A 24,246-nucleotide genomic window follows, 5' to 3' on the forward strand; every position below is an offset into this window, starting at 1 on the left:
AATGTATGTCTTAGTCACAGCTGGGAAGTAGCAAATTACATGTGGCTTAGCTCTCTGTAATAAGCTGTTTTTGACTTTATTCATCTCAGGAGAAATTTACTGAGGGATAAGTACATTCCTTCCCCCACAATGGGAAGGGGTCTCCACACTATTTTTTGCAGGCTATTCTCTTTTCATGTTGAAGAAAAACCTCCTTTTCTTTCTGCCTTTCATCCTTATTCTTAAAGAACTTTTTTTCTCCCTTTCTTTTAGCCCATGAGGCTTCTTCAAAAGGCTATAAACCCTCTGGGAAAGCTCTGAGAAACACTTGAGGTGTCATTTCTGGGAATGCAAACAGGTACACCTGAAGTTGGCTTCAACCTATGGCCACCCTGTAAAGAAAAGACACTAAGGACCTCTCCACATAGAAATCACTGGTAAAAGGGAAGGCACGTGAGGTGGCTTGTGGCACCCTGCACACCCTTCCTCCTTCACTCATCAAATGGAGGGGGCAGGAGAGGGTGCTTTGGCAACCTTTCCCTCCCCCATCAGATGGCAGAAAGGGCAGCAACACGAGTTGCCCCGCCACTCTTTCTGACATCACACAGCAAAAAGGGGAGGAAAGTGTGAGTAGCTCCATTGGCGCTACCCAAACTATACTTTCCTCTACTTTGGGAGGCATGTGGGTGAGGCCTGTCATGCATCATGTGATGGTGAAACACAGGCCCCGCCTTTGCCATGCATAAAAGTGACAAAACAGGGCAAAAATGCCCCATGTGAAGAGGTCCACTGAGATTCTGTTATTAAAGGGCTTGCTCAAGTCTTGCTAACTCAGGTTCCTTATTGAGTCCATCCAACTTTGGCGTGGTCTTCCTCTTTTTTATTATGCTTCTGCTTTACTGAGCATTATTGTCTTTCCCAATGAGTCATGTAATATGCCCAACATATAACAGCTTAAGTTTATTTCAGACGTGATCCAGTCTTGAACCCATTTATGTGTCCTTTTGGCAGTCCATGGTATACATAGACCATATCTTCAGTAACACATATCAAATGAATAAATTCTGTAGCTGTTCATTTTCTTTGAGTCCGCAAGGTTTAGTCATTTGAGCTTTGGACTATGACTCAGGAGACCAGGGTTCAAATCCCTGCTCGTCCATGGAGGCCCACTGGGTGACCTTCAGCAAACCACGCTCCCAGACTCAAAGGAAGGCAAGCGCTAATCTACTTTGAAGAAATGTTACATCTCCCCTCCCCCCCCCAAAAAACCCCCCAAAAAAACCCATTGTATTGTCACAATGGGATCACTGCAAGCACATAACAACAACATTTTTTTCACTGGCCAGCTTTCCCAACTATACAAACAAATCAACAGCAAGATGGTCTCAACTTGGTAGTATTCAATGATATAACTCTTAACTTTGAGGATCCTTTTCCCCAGAGTGCTTGAACTGAGCCTTGAACTGAGAGCTAGTGTAGTGTAATCATTAGAGTGCTGGACTTCCTATTGGGAAATCTGAGTTCTAGTTCTCACTCAGCCATGAAATTCATTGAGTGAACCTCCCTCAGGCTGCCTGACCTCAGAAGGTTGTTGTCACAATAAAGTGAGGAGAAAGAGGAAAACCATCTTAAGTTCATGGAAGGAATATTCTTATAAATGTACCAAACATTTTAAGAAATATTGGGACAATTCACTCACAATTAAGAAGCTCTAAAATATTTCCAATAGAATATGAATTTGTGATTATAAATCTAATTAAGCAGTTTGTCTGCCTTTATATTTGCCATATTTCTTCATTTAGAGAATTTTAGTTTCTGGGGAAGCTTATTTGTGTTCATATGTTTTCACATAAGACTGACTGTGGGAACATTAAGGGATTTCTGTAGCTTTCTCTAATCATTCTCTAGAGACCAACAATTCTCATTTCCGATCTGCTTCCATTACTTGGTGGTTCTTCTTTTTTTACTTGTAGATATTTCCTAAGGAACAGCTAACAACACATCTGCAGCCTGATCCTCCATGCATTTCAGGCAAAAGGATGTCCCACTGACTTTTCGAAGACTTAATAATATCAGAAGAGCTATTAGAAAGCAATAAGAATTGAAGCAGAGCTCTGCCTCCTCTGATCACCTTCTTCTTAATTTGTGATGCTCAGAACCTTATTCTGAGGAAAGCAGAATTAAGTAGTATTATCACCTCCCTCAATCTAGATATTCTACTCCTAATGATGCAGCCTAAAATCGCATTGATTATTAGCTGTTCATGTTTAGCTTGTGGGCTCCCTAAAATGAAGAGTTAACAATTTCAATGCAATGCAATACAATAGAGTAAATCATAATGAATCTTACCAAATTAAATTATTTTAATCAGGCTAGTTAATTAATTTCCAATATTAACATTATCAAATTATTTATGACTTATCCAATTAATGTCCTAATTTTCAAACCACAATATTCTTAAATACTGATTAGTCTTTTTTTTTCTAGTATATGTCCATTTTCACGTGCTTATAAAAATTGACTTTGATGTAACTTCATCAAAAATAATAATGGATCCCATTGCCAGTGAGGATGCTAACAAATTTCACAGGGAATCCAAGGACTGCAGTAATATAAGATTACATCTTTAAGTCTGCATTTTGTCAGGAGAATATGTGAAAGAAGTTAGGTTAAGAAACAGTCCCTGTCCCAAGGGGATGACTAGGGGTTCAAAACTGGACCTTTTAATTGCATTGGTTCTGTATTGATGTTGAATGGAGGAAAAAGACAAGCTTAAGGTGCAAAATTGACTGTAGTGGTTACTATTCTCAGCAGCAGGCAAGTAAGTGTTAAACGCCTGGAAAGAAATGCCTGTTGTTTAAATATGCAATGCAATAAGAATTTTGTTCATGTCAGTTCTCATATCCACCAAAAAAGTCAGTTGTTTGCTTGTGCTGTTACACACTAATGAAATAAACTACAATAACATTGTGATGACAAATGTTCCCAGGGTTTGTATGCTTCTGATTATATTGATATTTATCGTTTTCTTCTTAAAGAAAATGGTAATAAAAACCGTAATGCATGAAAGAAGATATGGAAGGCCATATTGGCAAAACATGTTCAAATCAAGTAACCCTTTGAAACCATGTCAAAAAAAGGAGATAGTATAGTTAAGACCAGTCTATCGACATTACAAGTGCTTTAAACAATAGCAAAAAGAAAAATTAGAAGTTGTCTGACAATGTGCAAGGCCAAAAAGTGTGGGGAGAGGGGAAGTTTGGAGATTGGGGGAGTTGGCAAAGCTGCAACCCCATTACAGTGAGAGGCACAATTAGGCTACAATATCGGCAAATAACACTTCAATATGTTTATTCATTGAGTTCCTGCATCTATTGTCTAGACTTCATAAGTTTTGCTGGAACAAATAAAAAGCAGTATACAACCACACAGGATGTGTGCTGGTGCAATTACATCAGACCTCAGAAAATTTACTTTTTGGGGACTTCAGCACCCAGAATTGCTCAGCCAGCATTGTAAATGAATCTGGTGTTCAAATCTAAGATACAGAGACCTTTCTCTGTGTGGTGTTTCCCAAAGTTAATTGGACCAAGGAGTAGGAGAGGGAAAGCACCGCAATAGAAAGGGACATTGATCCAAAGGATAGTGAACCGCTATGCTACTGAAAATATTTACATTGCATATGAATGCCTATGGAGACACCATAATGGTAGGTCTCTCCATAATGGAAGATAGTTCATTATTTTGTCATGACAGTGTCAAACAAAGAAAATTTTTAAGGTTTGGCAGAAAAATGTCAGCGATGTGAAGAAGCTTTTGGAGCTTGGAAGCTCTGGAACGTAGAAGAACGGACACTGGGAGATGTCAGTAAAATCAATGCACACAGTTTTACTGTGTAGAGCAGCAAATACAGCACATACAGACTAGGCAGACAACGAAGACCATGCAAGACAGACAACTAACAACCGATGACTGATGGCTGATAACTGGTTGCTTGTGGCTGATGCAAGAGGAAGGAACTCACTCTTATATCTGGATCCTCCCTCCTTCCAGACATTCACAGGGAGATCACAGTTCATTACTGATTAACTCTTTCAACGTCCATACACTTCAGATGATGCAATCACTTTGCAATTCCAGGCACAGCACAAATTACATTTAAACATTGACCTTACACAAATCTTACATTGACAGCCATAGGGATATTGGCATCTATCTATCTTAAAGGTAGAGTGCAGAGGAGATATGATTGCCATGTTTAAATATGTGAAAGGGCGTCATAAGGAAGAGGAGAGCAGGCTTGCCTTCTGCTGCCCTGGAGACTATGGTTCAAATTACAGGAAAGGAAATTCCACCTGAACATTAGGAAGAGCTTCCTGACCATGAGAACTGTTGAACAATGGAAATCTGCTTCGGAATGTGATGGAAGCACCTTCTTTGGAGGTTTTTAAACAGAAGCTGGATGGCCATCTGTTGGGGGTGCTTTGATTGTGTTTTTCTTGCATGGCAGTGGGTTGGACTAGATGACCCATGTAGTTTCTTCCATGTATCAGTGCAATATATGAGGGGGTGATAGGAGAGAAAATAGACAAGGTGCTGTAGTAAAATGGAAAAAAAACCAGATTTATTGTTTCAAAAAATCCATCTTGTATAGAAAAGAAAGATGAGGCTATACTCCAATTTATGTGAAAAAGAGGCCAAAAAAGCTAACAGGCTACTACTTTACCATTATACCGTTCACCTGGTCTACTACTATCAGCAGTGTGTGAAGCCCAGTAAGTTGCCAGAATGACCTTTTCAAGGTGACTCTTCATTCCCTTCTGCCAAATTCAAAAATTTACTAAATTACTTCAATCCAAGAACTTAGGCTACATTTTCCTACAATATTTGTTTATGCTAGTTGCCTAGTTTTCTATTTCAATTGCCTATTATTTGGTATGGCATCAATTTCCTCCTAGATGGTCATGTAGAATCTTTCAGTTTCTTCCACATGTCCCTATTTATTTATTTGTTTATTTATCATTCAAACTTATATGTCGCCACTCCCCTAGGGCTCGGGGCGGCTTACAAGAACAGGCTAAAATCTAACAATTTAAAAACATCTTAAAACATCTTAAAAACATCTTTTAAAAACATCAATAACAGAAATCAAAAGCCTGCAGAAACAGGTGTGTCTTACATGCCCTGCGAAAGGCCGATAAGTCCCGTAAGGCACGAACTTCAGGTGGCAAAGTGTTCCAGAGAGATGGTGCCACTGCTGAAAAGGCTCTGCGTCTAGTTGTTGTTAGACGCAAGGTCTTAAAACTAGGGACTTACAATAGGTCTTGGTCCTCAGAACGGAGGGATCTCTGGGGTTGGTAGGGGGTGAGGCAGTCCCTCAGGTACATTGGCCCTAGACCATGTAAGGCCTTAAAGGTAAGTACCATCACTTTGAAAGTGATCCGGTGCTCAATTGGTAACCAGTGCAGCTGCAGTAAGATTGGTGTTATGTGGCATCTCATCGGGACTCCCGCAAGGAGCCGGGCAGCTGCATTTTGCACCAATTTGAGCTTCCGGATCACTGACACAGGAAGGCCAATGTAAAGGGCGTTACAGTAGTCCAGTCTTGAGATGACCGTAGCCTGGATCACCGTAGCTAGGTCGTCCCTAGATGGTGGGAACATGAACCTAAATTGCAGTTACATTAATCATTTTTCCCTGGGGTCTTACTGATATTATTTGAAGCAAAGTACATTTAAAATTCCTTTGTGGAATTCATATGTGATAATTCAGACAGACAGCTAATGTCATCTGGAAAGGTGACAAGGGATCAAAAGCATATCTCTAGAAAGTTTCTCTATTTATGCCTTTCAGTGGGAAGCCCTGATGCTTAGACTCTGATGTTCCACGACAGTGAGGAAAATCAGTGCCAAAAGTGGGCTGGCTGAGGTGACAAGATGTAAATTGAGGTGGTGATTAGAACTGACAATTTCTGGAATAAAATCTGTTATTGTGTTATTATTGGGTTCTATGATATTTGTGTAGTTAAACATTTCAGCAGGCAGACTACTGTATGAATAAAATAGAACTATAATGTAGACAGAGGAAAACTATTTTCTAATTAATATTCTTTGAGTTGAAGCCATCTGTGTAGATAAGAATATAACAGAAGATAAAATTTTTGTGCAAATTTTTTCATTTCAAAACAAAGTTATTTTTGCTAATTTGATTTTACAATTCTTCTCTGTCAGCATATCCAGCTATGGAGTCTAATCATGCTGCATATACTGGGGGGGGGGGGGGCATCCCATATGTGCAGCATAATTAGAGATCCTAAAGGAAAGGGATGCTATCAAATAGAATTTCTGGTCCATGGCATTCAATTTCTCTCTTTTGCTCGCTCGTTCTCATCACCATTTAAATTGTGTTTATGTGAGAGTTTCAACTGAGTAGATCCACAATTATGAACACCCATTTGAGTGGCAGAAGAGTCAGTCAAATTTCACTTTGATCATCTTCTATAGATCATCTATATTTTTAAAGCGGAAAGGATAGAAAATGTGGTGCCCTGACGCAAGTATCAGAATACCAGAATTGAGATTAGTGAAGAAACCTGGCTCTGCACCCACAAGAAGCAGTGCTGATTAATAATAAATTATGCCTATGCAAATATTCCAAAATCCAAAAAACCCCACAAAAATGTGTGGTCCTGGGCAATTAAAGATGATAATGCCTATGCAAATATTCCAAAATCTGAGAAAACCCCAAACTTTTGCCATGCTGGCTAACAGATGATGATGATGATGATGATGATGTCTATGCAAATATTCAAAAATCTGGGGGGGAAAAACCAAACATTTGCCATACCGGGTAACAAATAAACAACAACAACAACAACAACATCTATGCAAATATTCCAAAATCTGAGAAAATCCCCAAAATGTGTTGTCCTAGATAACAAATTATGACAATGTCTATACATATATTCCAAAATATGAGAAAATCCCAAACATCTGTAGTCCTTGGTGACAATTATTATTATTATTATTATTATTATTATTATTATTATTATTATTATATCAACATTTGTAAAAGGTTCTGTTCCTGGTTTAAAAGTGTTATTTCCTATTTAATTGTGAGGTACCTACTTTGAAAGTAGTTGTTATACTCCAGAAACTTTATTTTTTAAATCCTTCTATTACTTAAACTCAAAAAATTGTAATTTTCCTTAATGAAAACATATGAAAAACAAGTTTTTGCAGTTCAATAAACTTTTCCCATGTTTTAATGATAAAATCAATTAGGAAAAAGCATTTATAACCCAGGAACAAATATCGTGTTACATAGTGCTATTATTTTAAAAAGGTAGATTATTAAGGGACAACAAACCATCAGATAGAGAGTGGAAAGTTGTAGTTTTTAAATACCTGTTTGGAGCCCCCAATGGTGCAGCGGGTTAAACCACTGAGCCGCTGAATGAAAGGTCGGCAGTTTGAATCCAGGGAGCTGGGGTGAGCTCCCACTGTTAGCCCCAGCTTCTGCTAACCTAGCAGTTTGAAAGCATACAAATGTGAGTAGATCAATAGGTACCACTCCAGCGGAAAGGTAATGTCGCTCCATGCAGTCATGCCAGCCACGTGACCTTGGAGATGTCTACGAACAATGCTGGCTCTTCGGCTTAGAAATGGAGATGAGCACCAAACCCTCAGAGTTGGATATGACAAAACTTAATGTCGGGAAAACTTTTACCTTTACCTTACATAACACAGCCCCTTATTTAACCTCAGGTTTAACGCAGTATATTGCCTACCTTCTTTTCTGAATCAGGTAAGTCATAACAAGAAGAGACCAAAAACCAAAGATGAAGCCAAAACACAGAGAAAGGTAAATCCAAAAACCAAAGCCAAATCATAATGCAAAAACTGAGAAAGCTCGCTAAGTTCCTAATGATGTTATTGTGGTGGGTGAATGTTTAGGCTGGAAGCAAACAGGTAATCCGTGCAGAAGATGGGAATGGCTATTGCCACATATTACTACTAATAGAAGATTTCCAAGAGATACACTGCAGGTAGAGATAACATATCTGTGCATCAAAACGACCACAAAAACACATGAGACCTGAGCACTTTGGGGATATGTCAGCATAAGGAGGCATTTTCCTTAGGCTGTACACATGGGCACATCAACTTTGACATTGCTATATTGTTGCAAACCCATTTCTTTCAGAATCCCACAAAGTTGTGCACCACAAGCAAAAAAGAGAAGAATCCCAAAACAAGTCTACTATTGGCGGCGTCCTTTAGACACAAATGCCCACAAGGACTGATGACAGGAGCAGTCCAGCCAAATCCTTACTCAGACATGTGTTTGTTATTATATTTCCATTGCTCCTTTTTCTTTCCAAGGACCCCAAGGAGGTTTACAAATACTGTTCTTCCTCCTCATTTTACCCTTTCAACAACTCTGTGTCGAAGTTAGGTTAAGAACCAAAGACTGGCCCAAAATCAGCTAGTGAGCTTCACGGCTGGTTGGGGACTTGAACCTGGATTACTTGAGTCCCTGCCCAAGACTTTGGCACAACACTGACTGCAAGGAAGGGGCCTCAACGGCACATTCTTCCCTGGACCTCTCAGTGTCTTGTAAAGGTCCTGCGTAAGATGAAACAAGTTGGATAGGAAAACGGTCTCACCTGTTAAGTTTCAGTTCAATATTATTCAGAGCATATCCTGTAGGAACACCTGCAGTCGTAAATAACGTTTCAGCTGCTACAAAAACAACTAGATAGTATAAACTGAACAAAAACATATCATACATGTGTTATTTCAGGCCCACATACTTCTACAAAAATGCTATAAGTGTCAAAGATTTTACTTGCAAGGTAAAATAAGCAAATTCTGGCAGTAACATAAACTGTTCAAATAATCACTCGGGGCTACGCTCTTGTTGCTCCAGTTGATACCACTGGAAGATTTTAACAAATGCCCAACTCTAAAAACGCATGCCACTTCACAAATATGCACTGCATTAATCATACATATTGTTGGCATTCAAAACATTTCTAAAATATTCAGTCTTTTAGGTTATCTTACTTATGATCTGACATTGCTTTTGGAGTCATGCTCTCGTTATGTGAAACTTTTTTTAAAAAGTGATACATTTCAAAGTCACAAGAACATATCCTTCTAATAAAAAGGAACATGTTCTCATTTTTAAAGTTAAGAATTAATATGTACAGTGAGAGTCTACAGCTGTAAAGAATTTTCTTTTCAAAAAACAGATTAAATTTATCCCAGAGCACTATGAAATCAAAGTGTGTCAAGCATGATTCACAAAACAGTAAAGCTGGAGTAACCATACTTGGCCCCACTGGAATCAAGGGATACACAATATCCATAAACTGTAGCTGGATCCAGTCCCTCAGCCCACTCCTATGCATGCTTGTTATATCATTGATGTCAATGTCATCACAACTAATACTGGGGGGGGGGGGGGGGAGAGAGAGAAATACTTTTAACATGTTTCCTGGTTTTGTCATGCAATTACATCTCCTTCAAAAAAAAATCCTGAATACTACACAAAACAATGATATTCACATTGGGTATCCACAAACAGGATGACAACCTTGCTAGGCAAAAAAAAAATACAATTAGGGAGAAATATACCAAACCCAAAACCAAAGCTATAATATAAAATAAAATAATGGCAACTACATAAACAGCAGCAACATAAAATCTGTGGGGATGTGACTACATTTAATCTATCTTCTATATTGTTACTGCTTGTTTAAAAAAAGAAAAAAGATTGTGAAAAGGCTTAATATAATTTTCTCTCCCAGAAGCTCGACTACCTTGATAACAAAGAACATGGACTATTTTAGTTGCATCTCTTAAATTATAAATGCAGTAGAGTCTCACTTATCCAAGCTAAAAGGGCCGGCAGAAGCTTGGATAAGCGAATATCTTGGATAATAAGGAGAGATTAAGGAAAAGCCTATTAAACATCAAATTAGGTTATGATTTTAGAAATTAAGCACCAAAACATCATGTTTTACAACAAATTTGACAGAAAAAGCAGTTCAATACACAGTAATGTTATGTTGTAATTACTGTATTTATGAATTTAGCACCAAAATATCACGATATATTGAAAACATTGACTACAAAAATGGCTTGGATTATCCAGAGGCTTGGATAAGCAAGGCTTGGATAAGTGAGACTCTACTGTACTGCAATTTTATGAATCATGTACAACTCATTATAACTTTATAACACAGTATAAGAGCTATATGTAAAATTAGCAGCTAATAAAGATACTAAATCCCATTTTAGCACGAAATCTGTTCATGTTTAAATCCTGTTTATTAGCAAAAGCTTGAAGTACAACCCACATAGTTCTATTAGGCAGCAGCAAAGCAGAATACAAACTGTGTTATTGATGAGCCAAAGACATTACAAACTGTTATGGATTCTAAAGATGACCTTTTAAAGAACTTGAATCCCTTCTATTAATTGTTGAGCCAGGTGCAGAGCTGGAGAATTCATAGCATTGGATATATTGTCTGTGAGTAAAAGCCTCTCTTCAAACAATACATATGTTTAAAACCTGTTTACATTAACACATAACGTTTGCAAACTGGAAAAAAAAATCTGAGCACAACTAGTGTCTGGCACTGATATCTTACCCAGAAAATCACATAATTTCTAATTCTTATCCCTACATGAAGAAGCTTAATTTGACAGGATTGTTTGTGCCTATTTTATCATGTTTTGGGGACAAATGTAGCCAATGAACCTCATGTGGTCCCTCAGAACTCTTTATGTGCTTCCCTTGGTTGAAAAATGATCCCAAGTGCCCCCAAATACTTTCTAAAGAAAGTGAGGAGATAATTGTCTGTGTATTTGCACCAAACAGGACATTTTAGGCCAGGATTACACAGATAGGTGATAGATAGATAGATAGATAGATAGATAGATAGATAGATAGATAGATAGATAGATAGATAGTGAATTGATTCCAATGTGACTTCCTAAAATTGTATGGGGTGGTGAAAAATTCAATTTAAGAAGCAGTGTCCTGGAGTAGAAGGATATTTGAGGCCACGATTTTGCAATGCTTGTGAGGAGGTGGAGGTCTCTTATAGAGTCATCATAAGTAAATGTCAACTTGATTGCAACTAACATCAAAGCAATCCTCCATGGTTTTGGGAGGGAGGCAAAGCATTCTGCCCAACTCCTGCCATTTTGCCACCCAGTAAGTTCATTTTCAGACATGGAATTATTTTATTTTTAATGATTAAAGTGGTCACACCTCAACCTGTATTAAGATCTCAGGGTGGCTTGTAACATCCCTATAGTGGGAAAAATGTGGGATAAAAATTAAGTACAGTAGAGTCTCACTTATCCAACACTCACTTATCCAACGTTCTGGATTATCCAACACATTTTTGTAGTCAGTGTTTTCAAAACACCGTGATATTTTGGTGCTAAATTCGTAAATACAGTAATTACTACATAGCATTAATGTGTAATGAACTACTTTTTCTGTCAAATTTGTTGTATAACATGATGTTTTGGTGCTTAATTTGTAAAATCATAACCTATTTTGATGTTTAATAGGCGTTTTCTTAATCTCTCCTTATTATCCAACATATTCGCTTATCCAACGTTCTGCCGGCCCGTTTATGTTGGATAAGTGAGACTCTACTGTAAGTAAAATAGAATAAAACAGGCTAAGCAGGCTAAAAACAGTAAAAACATTAAGGAGTTAGTTCTGCCCAGGTCAGGTGTGGGCAATTCATGGCCCTCCAGATGTGGCTGAGCATGCATTCTCAACAGAGGGTACACTCACTAGGACTGATGGGATCTGTAGAACATCAGACCTGGAGGAGTTCCCTATGAATTCTCCTATCGTAGGTGATCGCATTGAATGCCAAAACTTAGTTGGCTGTTCATTAAGATATATTGCTAAAAATATAATCCAGAGAGAGTGAAATGTTCACAATCAACCCTGTGATGCCTATTAGGCTGGCTTAAGAGTGATCAGGTACCAGGTGATTACATTGAGTCTTTTAATTCTGTCAGAACAAGATAAGGAAATAGTTCCTTTGTCAGGTGAGGACCAAAATTTAGGGTTTAAAACTCCCTCAGAGTTGGGTCCTGATCTTATCCTGGAAATAAGTCAAGAGTAAGCCAATTTTCTGTTTCTAGGTCCCTACAGGGATTGCTTGGTGTTCTAAAAGACCCCACCACAAAAAACATCAAAACAAGCATTAGTTACTGTGTAGATTGAAATGCAGATGTGGGTGGCCTGAAGGTGCCACGAACCTTCAAAATAATCACATGGGGCCCCAAGACTGCACTCTACCCATCCTCATATAATCTTATGAAAACAGTGGTTTGAGTTAAAGTGCAGAGCCAAAAAATCAATGTCTCCCAAGTGATTTTTTTAAAGCTCTGTAGTGCAGAGCGATGTAAATAGGAGGAAGCCTGTCTTGCCTCTCTGCTGCCTCTAAGTATTCATATCAATTTCAGTAAGGGGGAAAGCAGTCTTGCCCCTCACTACCACAAAACCAGAAAACAAATAGGCTCAATGCAGCATTTTCCGGTCAGTTTGACAATTTTAAATTCACATGATACATGTTATGTGCTATTCCAAACCTCTGGACTCACCACTGACATATAGTATCTTTCCATTAATTTCTTGAAAAGGATGAATACTAATGTACGAGTACCTACTGTACTGTATTATGTACTAATACTATTACAATATATTCTAATTTAAGCTAAGAATATAGCCTGGTCTCAACATTAATAATGACTTTTATGACAACTGTAGCATAATGGCTAAAATTACTATATAATAACTACTATATTATATTGGTTATAACCACCAGTTACGTAGTTTTTGCCAACCACAATATTTATTTCATTTTTAATAGAACTGACTACTATAGGCAAAAGGACATTTCAATTTTAATTTTTTAATTTTATTATGTAAATCTCAGGACAAGTTTCCAGCATGACAATGACTATTAACTGTTTTGTTAATAGTAGCTGCCCTGTAAATTGAACTATATTAAAGTCAGCTAAGTTTTGAATTAACTTTGAAATGTGCCAATGAAAAAGGGGCAACGTAACTACATGTTAAAGCTATACTAATTGAATTAATTTCTCCAGATTGAAGATATTAATTAATTAATTAAATCATGTTTTTAAACATAAGTTATTTGGCTTATATCCAAACTTTAATTTACTTAGTTCTTTGAAAATTATTTTTCTTTTTTCCCTTTTCCCTTCCTTCTTTCCTTTCCCACCTTTAGGATTCGGCAACTAAATTGTTTAGGTCATAATCAGAAGGTAAGAATTCTCTTTCCAACCATATAGTCATCTTGCATTCTCACCAAAAATGTCCTTGGTCCCAGGAAACTGAATTTTCTGGGAATTTTACTAGAATCTACATGGGAATCAATCAGGAATAAAGAAGAAAGAAACAGAAAGCAAGAGAAGGCTTATCGATGAGGAGGATGAAAAATGGGGTTTTAACATATGCATGTAGCTGTTTCCTTCTTTCCAAAGCTTGAACTAGGAATTTTGGAGAAAATTAAAATAATTGGAAAAAAAATTCCCCATTACTAAGGATTTCAGCCCAATATATTCCGTAAAATCCGAAACTGTCCACATATGTGGCTGAGATCATGACACCTTTGCTTTCCGATGGTTTAATGTACAAAAATCTTCTTTCAGACACAAAAATATTTAAAATATTAAGTAGAAAATTATCTTCACACTTTGTGTATGGGTATATGAAACATAAATGAGTTTCATATTTAGACTTGAGTCTCACCGCCAAGATATTATGTAGATAAATGCAAATACAGATATTCCAGAATCCAAAAAAATCTCTGGACACAAGCATTTCAGATAATGGATACTGAACCTGCAACATAAAATACATTTAAAGCTATTTTCAAATTAACTGAGCTGTAAAAAAAAAAAGCTCATCATATGTGAAACTTTTTATTTCATTAACCATTAATGTGTTTAACCATTTCCCACTAATTTCCTTGTCTGCTGCTCTGTTATTTAAACATAAGTTACAGAACCTCTTTGGACATTAAGAGTCTTACTGACTTCAAAATGATTGCAGGAATATTATCTTTGTTCGGAGAAGTGAAAGACACAAAATTTACCAGAGAACTGAAATATAAAATGTTTATTGTCCATGCTAGGAAAGCCTTACTGAAACTTTTTACTAGTGAATGGGTTGAAGGGAGAAGGAGAAAAGTGTATATGACATGGCAAATTTGCATTCAAATTCAAGTGACTTCAAAAATCTGTTTCTCATTTAACCTTTCAGCCAGAAACATTATTTTCATATGTAAACAACTGTTGCATAACCAGAACTTTTCTAGAATATAGATTGTTGCAATGAAAAAGGTCTACAAAATGTTACAAATGCTATTTAACAAAGTGGCATGTTGCAAATATAAATCATTGATTAGTTTCTGCACTCCAACAGTCTCACTTATAAGGAAAGATTTTAAGGAAAATTTAATCTGGTGTCCAAATATAACATTACATTAAACATGAGGTCATCTAAACATCTGTCTCCAATATATCCATAGGGATTTAAATCAAAAGTCTGCTAAACATGTACAATCATTTAGAAAATAAATAACAGAACAAATTTAGTCTTGATTATGATTATCATGCATTTTAAGAGGAAACATTTATTCTAATAAGAAAAGTCTGAATTTAAAGTTTATTGACATTAAACTAAAATAGTTTCATACCAAGAATATGACATTGATTTAGATTTACCCTTACTTTGAATAATATCCACTGTTTGATACTTGAGGAGCAATCTGTTCCTGGACCATTTTAATATGTGGGAAGTGGGCTGTATTAATGTTATATAATGGAAGAACAAAATGCCAGCCCCATATTTCATGGTGGGGGGCAGATTTAAGAAAAGGTAAAGATGCCTCTGTGAGTGCATCTGCACCGAAGAATGAATGCAGTTTGACACCACCTTAACTGCCATGGCTCAATGCTAAGGAATAAGAGTTGTAGTAGTGTAAGGTCTTTAGCCTTCTATGCCAAATAGTGCTGGTGTCTCACCAAACTACAACTCCCATGATTCCATAGCATTGAGACATGGCAACTCAAGTGGTGTCAAACTGCATTAATAATGCAGAGTAAATGCACTTACGTGGAAAGTACCAATAGGCCCCCAAACAAAGGGATTCAGGGACAATGTGGGGATGTGTTTTATCCACCACATTTCTATCTGCTAATGAGCATGAATCTGGCATAGGTATTTCTCTCCACTGATTTCAAAAGGCAGGATACTTTCTAAATCCAAGAAGCTCTGGAAGGAAGATTAGCAGGCCCATGCTCTGGCTTCCTCTCACATCATCACATTGATCACTTTTGAACTAACATCTTTCAATTAACAAAGCCAGCTTCACTGTGCTGGCTTTGTGGCAAATGTCCCCTTCTACTTTTCTTTCCATCAGTAAAAGTTTAACATTTCAAAAACTGTAATAATTGCTTTCCTTTACCCAGTTCTGTAGCACCTGGTACCCACTCACACTAGATAGCACTCTCATTCCACTTTAACTGCCATGCTTCTATCCTACGGAATCATCGGATTGGCAGTCTAGGGAGGAGCATTTAGAATACTCAGCTAATGCCTTTCCAAACTACAAATCTCAAAATTCTCATAGAATGAAACCATGGCAATTAAAGTGGAACAACAGTAGTTTAATTTTCTAATGTGGATGACCTTGAGTGCAATCATGCTTATTTTTCCTGCCAAAATTTCCTGCCAAAATAAGATTCTTGATAAAATAGTAAAGAGTAAAGACATCACACTGTTAATGAAGGTCTGCATAGTTAAAGCAATGGTATTCCCATAGTAACTTATGAATGAGAGAGCTGGACCATAAGGAAGGCTGAGTGAAGGAAGATAGATGCTTTTGAACTGTGGTGTTGGAGGCAAATTCTGAGAGTGCCTTGGACCACAAGAAGATCCAACCACTCCATATTCCAGGAAATAATGCCCGACTGCTCACTGGAGGGAAGGATATTAGAGGCAGAAATGAAGTACTTTAGCTACATAATGAGAAGACAGGAAAGCTTGGAGAAGAGAATGATGCTGGGGACAATGGAAAGAAAAAGGAAGAGGGGCTGACCAAGGGCAAGATGGGTGGATGGATGGTATCCTTGAAGTGACTGGCTTGACCTTGAAAGAGCTGGGGGTGGCGACAACTGACAGGGAGCTCTGGCATGAGCTGGTCCATGAGGTCATGAAGAGTCGGAAGCGACTTAACAAATAAACAACAACCAAGATTTAAAACGGCACACTTCCAGAAACACCAGTAGCCCTATCTCACCTTTCTTCTCTCTTCCATCAGGGCTTCTTAAAGTTTTCCACTTGGAACCTCTGGTACATAGGTATACAAGTATAAAAATCAAACATCTGCTGGTAATAAATCAGCATTTGCAAAGCTTGATAAACAGGCTGGTTTTCCTTTTTATGGAGTTTGGCTGAAGCATCTTCTTCAGAATCTACTGTAAACACTGCACAGCAGATTTGTTTTAATCTCTAGGTGGAATTCTGAAACCTTTTACAGTTGTCAAATTCATGATCCCAGTATTGAGCTAAGGGGGACCCCACTTGGTGTCAGGACCCATAGTTTAAGAAGCAGTGATTTAGAACAGAGCAAATGTGGTTCACCAGATGTTTATCTCATAATAGACTGTGTTTCCAATAATCCTTCACCATTGTCTGTGCTAGCTAGGTGTGTTGAGTGTAGGGGTGTGTGCGTGCTTGTCAACTTATGTCAGCCTCATTAATTTCATAGGGTTTGCTTAGGCAAGGAGGTGGGTTTACCAGTTCCTTCCTCTGAAATATAGTCTGTTATTTGTTGGTAATATTCTATCCAAGTACTAACCCTGCTTAACCTCCAAGATCAGATAGGATCTGGTGCCTATAGGGTATTCAGACATTTTAGATATGCATTATTCTCATTACTTTCATTATCAGACAATTATATGGATTAGAGAGCAATACAGCCTTTTCAAGGATGGCAGTGATTTTACTGTACTAAATTACCACTCTGAACATACCCAGTTTCATCTGATTTTGAGAGCTAAGCAGGATCGAGTCTGGTTAGTGCTTGACTGGGGATCAGCAGAAAGTACAAGGAATATACACACGAGGCAAGGAAGGAAAATGCAACAGCACCTGGGATGAAGAAGATTGCCATCTCTGCTCACCTGATTTAGGAAAGAAATTAAAATACAGTTCCATCCAAAACAGGGATACCCTCTGTGGGACCTTCCTCCTGACCCAACAGTTAAGGATGTTGTCAATGCAGTGGTGCAGACAGAAGCAGGCCCTGTAAAATGCTTTGGACACTCAAAGACCCCATCAGGGTTTGATGGCTCATTTCTCAAGGCAAAACAATGTTTATTGCGTATTTCTACTCACTGGATACATCTGTTATGAACTTTTTAGAGGATGAAAGAAAAGTTTCTCCATCCAAGCTTTGGCATCATCAAATCTGTAACGATTTTGCTCATAATTTATTGTGGCTGAGTGACAACAGTAATGTCTTCATTTCATTTCATGCTGTTTCATTGAAATTGTTTGTTTTTAATTATTGTTGTGCTCTGCTTTGTAGTAATATATTTGCAGAATAGTAGGATATAAATGTTCCAAATAAAGTTAATAAACAAGCATAGCCTTCTCTCTATGAAGATGTCAAGTTTCCTCTGATGTCTCATTTTCACTATGACACTTTAAAAAAATAATCTAAGTTAAATAAACCTGATATTCACCTGTAAAAGCACACTTTTTAAAAATGTTTGTTCCTTTCCTAAATTTTTTATTTAATGCATCCTTACACTGCCATCCAGTGGCCAACCTAGAGTATATGTATGAAGCAAAAAAAGTTTTGTGTTGGTATATTGTGGAGTGCAATAAGCCAGTTCCTTTAATCAACCATGCATGGTCTTGTGCATGTCTCTTGAGAAGTAAGTCTAATAAAGACATCAAACTGCTATGATGACATACCATATATTCTGAATGCTAAGAAAATGTGGCCAGTTGCATTAATTCTTGAGAATCCCATCTTCTTCAATTGTATTAATTCTTGAGAATCCCACCCACTATTCTCAGGCTACAGCAAGCAGAACTAATCCTGCTGAAATCAAGGACATCATGGAAGGAAGACTTTCTAGAGAGGACAGTATCTTGTAAACATCGAAGTGCGAACATGATTGCGAACCCTATATTTCCCAGCATTACCATTTGCATGGGAGGCCTCTGTGTAAGGAAGAAGGTCTCCTGGTCAAAAGGTCATTTTCCATATAAGGACCACAAAAAAGGAAGGAGGTAAGCATAGCCCTCTACCCAATATTAGGGCTGCCAAGTCTCAGGGCCTGGCACTGAAGCCCTCAGTTCTTGTGTTTCATCTCCAGGTAGGAAACAAGGATGCACATTCTTTGGTTTCGGTGAATTCAGCTCCAAGCAAGAGGAAAAGCTGATTTAGTAAAAATGAGCTTGTTGTAATTCACTTGTTGGTTCAACTTACAAACCTATTTGACAGGAATCTATTTATTGTCATTCCTCCATATTCACTGGGGTTATGGGTGCAGAACCCTGCAAAAGTGGAAAAACTGCAATTAACACTATTTTTTACCTAAGACTACGGACTGAAGACAGTCGGCATTGAACAAAGGAAATTCATCACTGTTATCTCTGATCAGTGTTTGGACTTAACCATGATGATTCCTTTCCCCACTAGTATGGGAGGTGATATGAGAGAGGTAGAAAACTGAACATTTCAGCCACAGGCTGGAGGTTTTTTTTAGCCCAACCTACACTGTGAAGAAAAAATAAAGCAAGTTGCACCAATTGTAACAGGTTTAACCCAAATTCTAATTGCAGAGCTTTCCTATGGCCTAGTTCTGCTACCATTCATGTGTTGGAGAGGAGAAGTTCAAAATAGGAAGTCTATATGAATATGGCAGGCTCTTCCTATTTTCTTCCTCCAAGAATAGAAGGCTTTGGGGCAAGGTGACAGTAACACGGACAGAGGGTTAAGAGGGACATAAGTAGAAAATATATCCCCCCCCACACACACACACACTCCCGATTATGTACTGCATGGGATCAGGGCCGGCCCCACTATTGAGGCACCTGACGCCGCCGCCTCGGGCGCAGGCCCAGGGGGGCGCCGTCAGGCTGGGCGGGAGGCGGGGCACCGCCCTGACGGTGCCCCGCCTCCCGCCCAGTGCGCCCTGGCCCGTCTGGCCTGCTAGAAAAGGCCAGACGGGCGAGCGGGAGCAATCGCGGCCTGGAGGAACCTCCGCTGAACTCTGGCCTGCTAGAAATGGCCAGACGGGCGAGCGGGGGTAGTGTGGGAGGCGGGGCCAGCTCTGGCCCCGCCCCCCCGCCCAGCGTGCCCTGGCCCCGCCTCCCACGTTGCGTGGGAGGCAGGGCCAAGGCACGCTGGGCGGGGGGGGGAGCGGCGTCAGAGCTGGCCCCGCCTCCCACGCTACCCCTGCTCGCCCGTCTGGCCTTTTCTAGCAGGCCAGAGTTCAGCGGAGGTCCCTCCAGGCCGCAATCGCGGCCTGGAGGAACCTCCGCTGAACTCTGGCCTGCTAGAAATGGCCAGACGGGCGAGCGGGGGTAGCGTGGGAGGCGGGGCCAGCTCTGGCCCCGCCCCCCCGCCCAGCGTGCCCTGGCCCCGCCTCCCACGCTGCGTGGGAGGCGGGGCCAGGGCACGCTGGGCGGGGGGGGCGGGGCCAGAGCTGGCCCCGCCCCCCTCACTATTCGCCCTGGCCCCGCCTCCCACGCAGCGTGGGAGGCGGGGCCAGGGCACGCTGGGCGGGGCCAGGGCGCCGGTGGCGGGGGCGCTTTTCAGCACCCCCGCTTCACATCAAAAAATATCTCCGGCCGGCCCTGCATGGGATATAAATGCCTTAAAATTGCACTGGTCTACCAGAGGGATGGAATTCAAAGAGAAGAAAGGTCAATCCCAGTGAAAGAAATGTTTTAGCATTATGATATGGGAGGAGACATCAGCAGCCTGTGTAATGATTAAGGTGTTCTCAAGCAAAATAGAGGAAAAATGTTTCTAGCTTCCAGTACTCCTTTCAGTTTTTTCACCCTTAGTGGTATCTCAACAATCTTCTCAATAACTAGAGGTCTTTCACACAAATTGAATAGTGTGCTAGAAGTTTTACCTTTTATTGCATTATTTTAAAACAAACCAATGAAATTTCCAGTTTTTAAAACATACACAAACTAGTTTCAAAACACAACACTGCTTTTAAAGACTACCTGTTGCAACTTCAAAGTGGATTGGGCCATCATGATGTTCCTTGAAAGGGAGTTTCATACCTGAAGTATCACTAGAGATGAAGTCATGTTTTGTGTACACATCACTCTGGCCTCTTCAAGTGAGGCCCCTTCCATACAGCTATATGACCCAGAATATCAAGGCAGAAAATCCCACAGTATCTGCTTCAAACTGAGTTATCTGAGTCCACACTGCCATATACCCAGTTCAAAGCAGATAATGTGGGGTTTTAAATAGCTGTGTGGAAGGTGCCTGAGATAGATCCTTATTCTGAACCTGATTTAGCAAGACTACATGTATGTAAAAAACCTTTTGGGAACTGTATAGTGCTATTCTTACAACTTGCATACACACCTACTTCCAGACAGCAGGGATGGACAAAGGGCACCCCTTCAGAGATTTCCGGACTGCAACTTCCATCAGTGCTAACCAGAATAACCAATACTGTAGTTAGAAATGTTAGTAGAAATGTCCACAGCACAAAGAATCTCAAAATTTCCTTAGCTGCTTTGATGAACTTTTGGAACCAAATAGGAATGTGCATTTGCCTCTAAGACCGTGGAATGGATTGTCTATGGTTACTGCAGGAGTTAGATATCTTTGTATGTTGTTGTTGTTGCGTGCCTTCAAGTCATTTTCAATTTATAGTAATCTCAAAGCAAAGCAAACACAGTGTTTTCTGAGATTGAGAGTTTGTGACTTGCCCAGGGCAACCCAGAGGGTTTTAGATAAAGATTTGACTCCTGATCTCCAGAATCATAGTCCAAGGTCCAAACCATTGCACCACAAAATGTTCAAAACCAGTTCAATAGAATTACATCCCACAAGTATCATCTATATGAATAGTCACTAAAACCATTTGATGGGGAGTATATTCATCCCATCACTTAATATTTATTCAAAAATATTTGTAAGAACCAGCAATGGTTTCTATATGAATTTACACAGCATAGATCACATAATGCAAAGGAAAGGATGTGTGTGAGTAAGGGAGAACAATTGCCTATTGTTAACACACTTAAATTCTCTGGAAATTTCTACTATGCCCATGCATCATTTTTAACCCTATCTTCACCACTGTGATGATTTGCTGAGCAGCATAGGTATGCCATGTTTTAAGGCTAACTATCTAAGCTACCAGTGGCGCAGCGGGTTAAACTGCTAAGCTGCTGAACTTGCTGATTGAAAGGTTGGTGGTTCAAATCCAGGGAGCTGGATGAGCTCCCATTGTTAGCCCAAGCTTCTGCCAACCTAGCAGTTCGAAAACATGCAAATGTGAGTAGATCAATAGGTACCGCTCCAGCAGGAAGGTAGCAGCGCTCCATGCAGTCATGCCGGCCATATAACCTTGGAGGTGTCTACGGACAACACCGGCTCTTTGGCTTAGAAATGGAGATGAGCACCAATCCCCAGAGTCGGACACAACTAGATTTAATGTCAGGGGAAAACCTTTACTTTTACTTATCTAAGCTACTCTCAACATTTGAAAACACAAACATCTATTATAGCATTTTTAGAGAAAATAAAAATAGGCATTATAGCATCACAGTTAGAGCACAATAAAATGTGTCATATTTATTCACTATGAAACCAAGGCAGTGATTAAAGACTTGCAATGCAATACACAGACAACACAATTGTGTAGTTTTCAAAGAAGCAGCATTGTGTTAATATAATTCACAACATTCAAATACAGTAAGATATATGTTATTGTATGCCAGCTATGCCCCTCTACACTGGTCAAACAGCGCAGTGGGCACAGATCTGACACTAGAAATGCAATTCCAGAATATTTCAGCTTTCTTGAACACATAAAAAGTGATTTGCAGGCTGCAGTCCCTGAATAAGGAAATTACAAAGAAAGACTAGAAAGACAAACCACTGAATTGAAATATGTAAGCATGCTGGAAAGCGTCCAGAGGAGGGCAACTAAAATGATCAAGGGTCTGAAGAACAAGCCCTATGAGGAGCGGCTTAAAGAACTGGGTATGTTTAGCCTGCAGAAGAGAAGGCTGAGAGGAGACTTGATAGCCATATACAAATACGTGAAGGGAAGTCATAGGGAGGAGGGAGCAAGCTTGTTTTCTGCTGCCCTGCAGACTAGGACACGGAAAGGAGATTCTACCTGAACATCAGGAAGAGCTTCCTCACTGTGAGAGCTGTTTGGCAGTGGAACAGCTCTTACTGCCGCCTTAGAGTCTAGTAGTGTCTCCTTTACTGGAGATTTTTAAGCTGAGGCTGGACGGCCATCCGTTGGGAGTGCTTTGATTGTGTGTTCAGTATCGCAGGGGTTTGGACTGGATGGCCCTTGTGGTCTCTTCCAACTCTAGTATTATATGATTTTATATCCACAAAAGCTCATGTGGAAATAAAGAATGATTGCTACAGGGTTTTTTCCCCTTTCCTTTCCAAACTCAAACCTGAACATGTCCAGGTAAAGCCATTCAGATATCTGCATGTGGGCATGCACTTTCATGATCTGTTCACTTCCAGTGGCCTCCCGAAACATTTATTTTATTTGAGTTAATGTGGCCAACAAAAGTGCACTCCCTCCTTTGCAGGCTGCCACACATACCTGCAAATAGAGTGGGCCCTTGGTATCTCCTGGGGTTTGGTTCCAAGCCCCCCTGGATACCAAAATGCATGGATGTCCGAGTCCCATTATATACAATGCCATATTAAATGCTCAATATTAGAGCATATTTATTAGCTCTATATACTTGAAGCAGTGGGATGGGCTGCAGACCATGTGTTTGGTTCAGTGACCATTTGGAATGCAGTTTTAAAAAAATGAATGACTGTTGAGTACAGATGCCGGTGTTAGAAGTAAGTTGTGGTTTGAGTTTCTTTAGAAGTATATTGTTATCAAAGAGAGCTATGCAGAACAACATAGTTTTAAGGAGACTGATAAAGACTGATAAAGCTAAAGATACAAACTGACAGTGGAACTCTCTCCCCAGGGCTGTGGTGGAGGCTCCTTCTTTGGAGGCTTTTAAGCAGAGGTTAGATGGCCATATGTCGGGGGTGCTTTGAATGTGATTTCCTGCTTCTTAGCAGGGGGTTGGACTGGATGGCCCATGAGGTCTCTTCCAACTCTACTATTCTATGATTCTATGATTCTATGAATCATTCTAAAGCTTAACCTAACAAGAAATGCACCTGTATATTTAAATACATGAAGTTGTGAGTAAAACAAACTTGTTATTTAAGGAAATCTACTCAAATCTTTGTCGGCTGACAGCAACGAATAGAAACAAGATATTTACACACCCAATGATCTTCCATTACCCAATAAAGGAACACTCCTGAGCTCTGTTACCCAATAGATTATGATCCTAAGAGGTCATAACCCAACAGCCGAACAGCCAATGTTAGGGAATCTTGGAATGTGTGATTTCATGTAGAACCAGCGCTCCTTGGCAAAGACCTTGCAGAAAGGGGGAAAAAATCCTATCACTTCATAGAGTTGAGCCATAAGCCGTTTAAAATGTCAAACTGGATTGAATGCACAGTGAACAGGAGACGCGTGCTTGCCTTGCCCACGAAAGGAGGAGCCTGCTGCAGCTCTAGGAAGCAAGGAACCAGGAAGCGACGCTTGGAAGAGAAGTGGGCAGGCTTCCCTGGAGAGGAGACGGAGGAAGGAGGCTGGACTCGGCGTTAGAGAAGGAGGGAGTGACACAGACAAGAGAACCACTTTAGCCTGGCTTCCAATCAGGAGCAGGAGGAGGAAGAGGATGGGCGCCAGGGTCTGACTCACCCGCCGAGCCGCCGGCCAGGATCTGGTGGGACGCCTCGTGCCAAAAGCCGCGCGGGGTTCCTGCCATGATGATCCACTCGCGCGGGGAAGAGAGACGCCGGGAGAGAAGCAAGGGGAGGAGGAGCAGGAGGAGGAAGAGCCCCTTTAAAGGCGGGGG

The 24,246-nt window shown here is 39.9% G+C and overlaps 1 protein-coding gene across 2 annotated transcripts in view; it reads right to left on the reverse strand.

The window, feature by feature from the left end:
- Positions 1–24,246, reverse strand: part of slc25a21 (solute carrier family 25 member 21) — a 295,483-nt gene extending 271,237 nt beyond the window's left edge. Inside the window, exon 1 of one of the 2 annotated variants that reach the window (XM_062968293.1) lies at positions 24,090–24,246. In XM_062968293.1, coding sequence (XP_062824363.1) covers positions 24,090–24,156 — 67 coding nt within the window. In that variant the 5' untranslated portion in view covers positions 24,157–24,246. The remainder of the gene's footprint in view (positions 1–24,089) is intronic. The other variant, XM_008102807.3, reaches the window with a different exon arrangement.

The sequence above is a fragment of the Anolis carolinensis genome, chromosome 1, assembly GCF_035594765.1.
Source record: "Anolis carolinensis isolate JA03-04 chromosome 1, rAnoCar3.1.pri, whole genome shotgun sequence".
Lineage (NCBI taxonomy): Eukaryota > Metazoa > Chordata > Lepidosauria > Squamata > Dactyloidae > Anolis > Anolis carolinensis.